Genomic DNA, 9,809 nt, shown 5'->3' on the forward strand with positions numbered 1-9,809 from the left:
GCAAGGTTGGAACTAGAGAAAGGTTTCAATATTTTTATACTTTCCTTTTCCCTGGAATTCTTGTGTATCTGATCGAAATTCAGTATTCCTTTTTACACTCACTTAAATGGTAATTTTACTTAAAGTTGCTTTCTCTGGGGTAACAAGTACATTTTAGGCTGTAATATAGACAGGTACTTAAAGATTTTAGAAATAAAGAGAAAAGTGAAACCATAGAGTTTAAGGACAGCCATTGATGGATGAAAAGTGAACCATCTTTGAACATCTAACTCAAATGTTTATTCACTTCTTTTGGTTTACTTCCTAGCAACATCTGCCTCTAACTTTACTTAAATGTACTCAAATTTGCACAGCAGTGATTTTATTTTATTTACTTCCATTAATATCTAGAGTTTTAGTGGGAAAAAATGTTTGAAAGAAGGATGTATGGGTGACATGGTAAGGATGCTGCAGTGTGATGTACCTGGACTTGTTAAAATTTTGGTGAGTATCTTTTCCTTATGTTTCTTGCTTTCCCTCATTGGAATAGTATTTTTGACTTGAAACAGCTTTGAGAATCAATTTCTTTAGCTATACTTTCTTTAGTAGTGACTAAGCTCTCTGACTTTTTTATTGCTATGATTTATACAAAATAGTATTAAGTGGTTTTTAAGAACAAAAAATTTTAAGAAATAGAAACATACAGACAGAAAAACAGAGAGAAAATATGCCAGGGGTGTAACAGTGAAGTAAGTGATACAAACAAAGGATGATAATTTCTGTGTCACCTCTGGTTAAAAATACTTTCAAGCCTTCTGAATCTGTTTTCTGAACCTTTTTTTCCTAAATATCTGTAAATATCTTTCTATGAAAATATCTATAGAATGTCACATGAAATGTGTTACATGAAATGTGTTACATGAAATGTACTGACTTGATATTCATTTTATTTTTAAATTAATTAAATATCTTTGTTGAATTTTTAGTTTATATGAAAAGAACCAGAATTTTGAATAGAAATATATCTATTTCTTATCTTTAAATATGCTATATTTGTATTTCAAATTTGGCATTTAAATCTTGTACTGATGTAAAGTAGAACTGCTTTTAAGGTCAATTCTATTTTCTTGTTTGATCATGATTGCTTATTGTTCACCTTGGTACTTTTGTTTGTTTTGTCTTCACTATGTCTTATTCTCATTGTCCTTTTTCAAATGTTAAAGGTAAGAACTACATTAAAGAATTTTAAAAAATGAACTACTTTAGGATTTTTTTTTCTATCACTTGCAGTTTGAAGTTATGAGAAAGGATGAATATATAACCATTGAAAATTTAGGAGCAAGGTAAGATTGAAATAAAATACTCTGTTACTTTTTTTTTTAGCATATATGTATTTTAGTTGCTGCTTCTGTGTTTCTGTCACCTGTTCAAACCCAATTAAATTTTTTTCAGAGGTTTTTGCCATAGGGTATGTATACTCATGGAGAGAGACAGAGATAGAGGGAAAGTGAGAAATCACTCCCCAGGAGGATGGACATGCCACAATCCCTTCTATTCTCCTCCTGGGATCTTAGACACACATGCACATGCACCCAGGAAGCCTTTTAAGCCACTGGGTCTGGGACTCAACCTGCGGTTGGCCATGTGCAAGTCCAATGATGTAACCACTACACCATCTGCTGACTCCTCAAACCGAATTATATTTATTTGATGTATGAAAAAAAAAAATCTTATTTAATTGCCATTTGTTTCTTCCTCTATTTCTACTTTTTGTAGACATTTACATTCTAAAACAGGGAACGAGACATTATGTGGATACTTTTCCCTTAGGTGTGAAAATAATTCTTTCTTGAAAACAAAATATTTTTCTTAAATTAGGGTAAGGAAGTTGACATAAAACCCTCATCTTTCAAAACTCTAAGCTTATCTCATAATTAGGCCTCTAAACTTATCTCATAATTAGAATCTTCCTGTTTTTTACATGAGAAAACTGTATGTTCTAAGTTGGGAGTTAATAGAGTTGTAATGTTGCTATTTAAATTAGAAGTTTCAATATAAAAAAATTCTAATCCATAGAGTCTCTTTTTTTCTCTTCAAAGTGTAAATATCTACCATTTTTTAAGCTACCAGGAACATTTCATTGATTTCTAAGGTATTAGTTTTCCCTTAGCAGTTAATGAAACCCAAATCTTTATCTCTAGTTACAGATCTCTCTCCTAGAATCCTGGCCTTTGTATCTATACATGCATGCTGAATAGCTTCACTTTTGTTGCACACACGGAAAGCTCTTATAAAGCAATTGTGGTATGGTAGAAAGAGCATTGAATAAGGAATTGGAAGGTCTGTGTTCAAGTCTAGATTTGAACCACTTAATAGTTTTATTATCCCTGTGTGTTCTGGTTATCAGTCTTCTACCTGAGACATAGTTTATAAAAATATTTTCCCATCTTAATGGTTGCTGATTCACACTAATTACTGTGTCTTTTGCTATGTAAAAATTTTAGTCTGATATAATCCACTTGTCTATTTTTGGGATTATTGCCTTTGCTTTGGGAGTCTTATTTAAGAAGTCTTTGCCTATTCCAATGTCTCTGAGAGTTTCCCCAGTGTTTTTGGCAGTAGTTTTATATTTGAGGTCTTGGGTTTAGATGTTTGATCAACTTTGAGTTGATTTTTGTTAATAGTGAGAGATAGGGGTCCAGATTCATCTTTTTGCAGGTAGATACCCAGTTTTTCCAGTACCACTTCCCAAAGAGGTTTTCTTTTTTCCAGTGGATTGACTGATGTCCTTTGTCAAAATTCAGTTGGCTGTATGCTTTGGAATTTATTTCTAAGGATAGAATAAATCTACTTCATATGGCTGTGAGGATTAACAGATGAAACAGAAGGACTTTGTACTATAAACTGTAAAAATTAATATATAAAGCATTATTATTAATTTCTCAAAGTGGTATTTAAAAACTCCTTATATCTTTTTTTTTTTTTTGGAGAGGTTTTTGCTATAGGGCACGTGTGCTCGCCAGACAGACAGAGACAGAAAGTGAGAAATCACCCCCCAGAGGGGATGGTCATGCCGCAATCCCTTCTCCTCCATTCTCCTCTCAGGATCTTGGGCACGCACGCACACGTGCCCAGCGTGAGTTTTAAGCCACCAGGTCCGGGACTCGAACCACAGTCGACTACGTGGGAATCCAGCAACATAACCATTACGCTAACTGCTGGTTCCCAATACTCCTTATATCTTGATCTTCCTGCCTCAGCTTCCCAAGTAGCTGGGACTACCACCATACACCAGCATGTTCTTTCAGACAGGGTCTTACTTACTTATTGCCTGTGTATAAATACTTTCTTTGTTGAGGCACTTATTTTTGCTTGGTTTTAGAAAGATAAATAAAAAATAAGTAACTTAACCAGGGAAAATAGCAAGGTTGGAACTAGAGAAAGGTTTCAATATTTTTATACTTTCCTTTTCCCTGGAATTCTTGTGTATCTGATCGAAATTCAGTATTCCTTTTTACACTCACTTAAATGGTAATTTTACTTAAAGTTGCTTTCTCTGGGGTAACAAGTACATTTTAGGCTGTAATATAGACAGGTACTTAAAGATTTTAGAAATAAAGAGAAAAGTGAAACCATAGAGTTTAAGGACAGCCATTGATGGATGAAAAGTGAACCATCTTTGAACATCTAACTCAAATGTTTATTCACTTCTTTTGGTTTACTTCCTAGCAACATCTGCCTCTAACTTTACTTAAATGTACTCAAATTTGCACAGCAGTGATTTTATTTTATTTACTTCCATTAATATCTAGAGTTTTAGTGGGAAAAAATGTTTGAAAGAAGGATGTATGGGTGACATGGTAAGGATGCTGCAGTGTGATGTACCTGGACTTGTTAAAATTTTGGTGAGTATCTTTTCCTTATGTTTCTTGCTTTCCCTCATTGGAATAGTATTTTTGACTTGAAACAGCTTTGAGAATCAATTTCTTTAGCTATACTTTCTTTAGTAGTGACTAAGCTCTCTGACTTTTTTATTGCTATGATTTATACAAAATAGTATTAAGTGGTTTTTAAGAACAAAAAATTTTAAGAAATAGAAACATACAGACAGAAAAACAGAGAGAAAATATGCCAGGGGTGTAACAGTGAAGTAAGTGATACAAACAAAGGATGATAATTTCTGTGTCACCTCTGGTTAAAAATACTTTCAAGCCTTCTGAATCTGTTTTCTGAACCTTTTTTTCCTAAATATCTGTAAATATCTTTCTATGAAAATATCTATAGAATGTCACATGAAATGTGTTACATGAAATGTGTTACATGAAATGTACTGACTTGATATTCATTTTATTTTTAAATTAATTAAATATCTTTGTTGAATTTTTAGTTTATATGAAAAGAACCAGAATTTTGAATAGAAATATATCTATTTCTTATCTTTAAATATGCTATATTTGTATTTCAAATTTGGCATTTAAATCTTGTACTGATGTAAAGTAGAACTGCTTTTAAGGTCAATTCTATTTTCTTGTTTGATCATGATTGCTTATTGTTCACCTTGGTACTTTTGTTTGTTTTGTCTTCACTATGTCTTATTCTCATTGTCCTTTTTCAAATGTTAAAGGTAAGAACTACATTAAAGAATTTTAAAAAATGAACTACTTTAGGATTTTTTTTTCTATCACTTGCAGTTTGAAGTTATGAGAAAGGATGAATATATAACCATTGAAAATTTAGGAGCAAGGTAAGATTGAAATAAAATACTCTGTTACTTTTTTTTTTAGCATATATGTATTTTAGTTGCTGCTTCTGTGTTTCTGTCACCTGTTCAAACCCAATTAAATTTTTTTCAGAGGTTTTTGCCATAGGGTATGTATACTCATGGAGAGAGACAGAGATAGAGGGAAAGTGAGAAATCACTCCCCAGGAGGATGGACATGCCACAATCCCTTCTATTCTCCTCCTGGGATCTTAGACACACATGCACATGCACCCAGGAAGCCTTTTAAGCCACTGGGTCTGGGACTCAACCTGCGGTTGGCCATGTGCAAGTCCAATGATGTAACCACTACACCATCTGCTGACTCCTCAAACCGAATTATATTTATTTGATGTATGAAAAAAAAAAATCTTATTTAATTGCCATTTGTTTCTTCCTCTATTTCTACTTTTTGTAGACATTTACATTCTAAAACAGGGAACGAGACATTATGTGGATACTTTTCCCTTAGGTGTGAAAATAATTCTTTCTTGAAAACAAAATATTTTTCTTAAATTAGGGTAAGGAAGTTGACATAAAACCCTCATCTTTCAAAACTCTAAGCTTATCTCATAATTAGGCCTCTAAACTTATCTCATAATTAGAATCTTCCTGTTTTTTACATGAGAAAACTGTATGTTCTAAGTTGGGAGTTAATAGAGTTGTAATGTTGCTATTTAAATTAGAAGTTTCAATATAAAAAAATTCTAATCCATAGAGTCTCTTTTTTTCTCTTCAAAGTGTAAATATCTACCATTTTTTAAGCTACCAGGAACATTTCATTGATTTCTAAGGTATTAGTTTTCCCTTAGCAGTTAATGAAACCCAAATCTTTATCTCTAGTTACAGATCTCTCTCCTAGAATCCTGGCCTTTGTATCTATACATGCATGCTGAATAGCTTCACTTTTGTTTTTCACAAATACCTATAATTAAGCATGCCCAAAACTAGACTCAGTATTTATTCCCAACACTGCTGTGTAACTTTTTTTTTTTTTTTTAATTTTTTTTGCCATAGGGCACATGCACTTACCAGACAGTGAGAGGAAAAGAGAGAAAATCTCTTCCTCCTTCCCCTGCCCCGCCCCCAACCCCAGCCTCCCAGGGAAGGTGGCCACACTGCAATTTTCTTCTCCATTCTTCTGGGATTTGGGGCATGCACACACAAATGGATCCACCATGATTTTCAAACTGTCAGGTCCAGGACTCAAACCATGTTGGAGCCTAGCACCTTAAACCTCCTTTACTGAATTTGATAAATGAGGTTATCATTATTTCTCATTTGGATTTGTAAAACAGCTTCTTAAAAGGTTTGTCCCTAACCTTGCCTTTGTCCAGCCTATTCTTTGAATTGAATCAATAGGACTTTTCCAAAATAAAAAATTGAAATATGTATTTCTGTGGTTGAAAAATCTTTCAGAGCCTTCTCCTAAAATAAAGTTCAGACTCCTTAGCTTAATTATTAAGTTACCTTAGACTTTACTGACCTCACTTGCAATCTCTTGTCATTCTGCTTTCACCATATATGTACCAATTCTACTGAGCTTCTCCTTGCTTTTTGTTTTAAGAAAACTTCAAGTTTTTAACTTAGAGGTAAAATGAAACTATTTTACTATTTTATCTTGAAGCCTTGCCTAGAAAACTTTAGGAAAGACTTACTTAGATTAAAGTAGGTATTTCTGTCATGTATTCTTTCTACTCTTCCTATCAGAACATTTATTAACTTTTACTATACTTTATTGACTGTCTTCTCCATTTGACTATAACTTCCATGAGGGGAGGACTTCATCTTGCTTAGCATATTTCCAGTACATAGCTATACCCTGTAAATAAAGTATAGATGAAGAGGTTCTGAATTTTATTATTCTCCAATGGATAATGCTACTTTTGTCTTGACAGGCAATTAACTTGAGTGAATGTAAACTGTTAACTTCTTTTTGAGGGGAGGAGGGTTTCAATTTCAGTTCAGATCTTTTCCTTTTAGTTGAGCTGCTTTAAGTCTATTCACTTGCATGTGGTTCAGTGTCACATCAAAGCTGTAACTTAAAAAGAATATGGGGTATCTCTTTTCTGACTTTTGCTTCTTTAGATTTCCTTATTCTCTTCAGTGACCATAGTTTTCTGGCTTCAATTTTCTGGTTTCTCCAGCCAAAGGGTCCTTGGATCTATAGTGATGTCACTTTTTTCATTTCTGATGTTGGCAATTCATGTCTTTTTTCCTTGATTATTCTGGCTAGAGGTTTATCAATTTTGTGAATCTTTTCAAAGAATCTGTTTCGATTTCATTGATTTCTTTAATATTTTTCTGTTTTCAAACTCGTTGAATTTCTTACCAGTGTTATTTTCTTATTTCTGCTTGCTTTGGTTTTAGTGTGCCTTTTTTCCTATTATGTTGGAAGTTTTGATAATTTATTTGAGAACTTTGTTCTTTATAAACATTTTATATTAAGCATTGTTTTAGCTATGTCCTATATATTTTGATACATGGAGATTTATTTATTCAATGCAAAATGTTTTGTAATTGTGTATGTATATACATGTGTGTGTTTTAACATATGGGCTACTTGGAAGTATGTTGTATAATTGCCAAATATTGGTATATTTCAGCTATCTTTCCAGATAGTGATTCTTAGTTTAATTCATTGTGGTCACAAAATAGATTATCTAGCCTTATAGTCTTTTAAAATTTGTAGTAATTTGCTTTATAATCCACACTATTATTTATCTTGATGAATATTCCATTTGCATTTGAATAGCATATGTATTCTGCTTTTCCTATACACATGTTTTTAAATCTGTGCATAGGAAAAGATCCCTTATGTACATTTAGGATTATCTTTTTTGTTAATGATTTGACCCTTTTATTCTTATGCAACTTTTTTCCCCCCATTATCTTTGGGAATATTCCTTCTTAAAATCTCTTTTGTCTGATGTTAATATAGCCACTTCAGCTTTCTTCTGACTAGTGTCTGCATGGTGTATCATTTGCATTCCTTAATTTCATCCTATATGTGTACTGGAATTTTAAAATAGTTTTTTGTAAATGACAAAGGTCTTGCTTTTTTTTATATCCAACCTGCCAATCTCTGCCTTTAAGCAGGGGGCTTAATTCTATATAAATTTACTGTAATTATTTATATTGAGTCATTGGAAAAGTCACAACACATTATTGCATAGAAAAACAGAAAAAAATAATTCGTGACTCTTCCAATGATCCAGTATTTAGACTTTTTTTTTTTTTTTGGAGAGGTTTTCGCTATAGGGTGTGTGCGCTCGCCAGACAGACAGAGAGAGACATAGAGACAGAAAGTGAGAAATCACCCCCCAGGGGGTATGGTCAAGCCGCAATCCCATCTCCTCCATTCTCCTCTAGGGATCCTGGGCACGCACGCACTCAGCACCTGGTAGATTTAAGTCTATCATCTTCCTCATTGTTGTCAATTTACCTCCTTTGTCCTTTGCTTTTTATTTTTAATTTTGGTTTGTTAATTTGGTTTGTTAATTTTATTTTTTTCCTTTTTGTGGTTACTCTAGTACTTAAAATACACATTTTTAGTTTAACAGAAGCTATCAAGTAATGTGTAGTGTAAGAACCTTACAGTAATATAGTTCTGTTTCTTTCCATCTTTGTGCTATTGTTTTCATGTGTTTTACATCTACATATTTTAAACATTTCCTAACATATTGTTACTGTTGACGGAAAATAAATAACCAACTGTAAAATTAATAATTAATGCGGTTTATTTCCAAGCCAACTGTGTGACCTAGGCCAGAGAAGAGGCATACATGCCTTTTCTTGGGGTGATCATGTACAGAGGTTCCTTTTATTTGCTTTTGAGATTGACAGACAACATTTAATTAAAAGATTTCCCATTGGTCTGGCCCAAAAAGGCGGGACATGTAGAAGCAGCGGTGGGGGGGTGGGAGGGGTTTGTAGGTTATAGGTGGGTTCCACAAATTCTTAGGTAGGTGATTGGAAAGGAAGATCTATGTCTTGGGAAGAGATTAGTTAAAGAAAGGCTTAATCTACATCTTAAGGAAAAGGGAAGTACCGTGTCTTGAGAAGAAATAAGCAAAAGAATACACTGTAATTGGTTGAAATATACGTCTCAAAGATACTATGCCAGGAACAGGAGGTAGGAAGAATCCTGTCAATAGAAAATAAATGGTCTGTTAATGTTTGTAGGTATGACTTCCCCAGTCCCTTTTGGAAAATAGAAAAAGTAGTCAGACTTCTGTCCACATTACTAAAAACTATAGTTTACTTCTTTTGAATTTTAAATACATGAAAACATTTTTTATGCATTCTTAAACTATTACAAAATGTTTTGTTGTTGTTGTTGTTGTTTCTTTAAAGGCAGGGTCTTGCTTTATCGTGGTTCTCCTGCCTTAACTTCCCAAGTAGCTGGGACTATAGGCACACTTCAGTATATATGGCTTTCTAGGGTAGGCAAGGAATTGCACCTAAACCTCCATGTGGCTTCAGACTGCTTAGTAGCGATGTCAACCAGTGCCCACTACTGTGGCTAGTTCTGTGTAATTAATTCTTCCTAGTAGTTGTTTCTCCATTTTATCATTGTGATTTTATTACATGGTATCACTACTTTAGTCACTCTTCTGTTGATAGATAATGGGGGTCCTTTCCAGTTTCAGGCTATAATAGTGCTACAGTGAACATCATTGTATATATCTGCAGGTGTATATGTTTATAGAGAACTTTCCAGCATATATACCTAGAAATGTACTTGCTAGACTATTTAGGCATATCTTCATCTTCTCTAGGTTTGCTGAACTATTCCAGAGTGGTTTGACCAGTTTCCATTCCCTACCAGCAGTATAGGAGAATTCTGTTTACTCAGTATCTTTGCCAGTATTTCATATTGTTAAGAGTTTTAAAATTTTCCAGTGGTACTGGGTGATTGGCAGTATTATTAGAGTAGTGCTAAAGATAAGAGCAATTAATCACAACAACAGTGACAGCAACCATGACCCCAAAGTGTCTGTCCTCATTAGGCTTCCAGTGTTCTTAGTGTTGTCCAGTATTTCTTTTCTTTTTTTTTTTTTTTTTTTTT

The 9,809-nt window shown here is 33.4% G+C and overlaps 1 protein-coding gene across 1 annotated transcript in view; it reads left to right on the plus strand.

The window, feature by feature from the left end:
* DZIP3 (DAZ interacting zinc finger protein 3) overlaps window positions 1-9,809 on the plus strand; it is a 175,447-nt gene that overhangs the window by 51,075 nt on the left and 114,563 nt on the right. The window contains exons 11-12 of the mRNA XM_006170766.3: window positions 391-483; window positions 1,270-1,322. Of these exons, the coding sequence (XP_006170828.1) occupies window positions 391-483; window positions 1,270-1,322 (146 nt within the window). The remainder of the gene's footprint in view (window positions 1-390; window positions 484-1,269; window positions 1,323-9,809) is intronic.

Source organism: Tupaia chinensis, unplaced genomic scaffold (assembly GCF_000334495.1).
Source record: "Tupaia chinensis unplaced genomic scaffold, TupChi_1.0 Scaffold148904_1, whole genome shotgun sequence".
Lineage (NCBI taxonomy): Eukaryota > Metazoa > Chordata > Mammalia > Scandentia > Tupaiidae > Tupaia > Tupaia belangeri.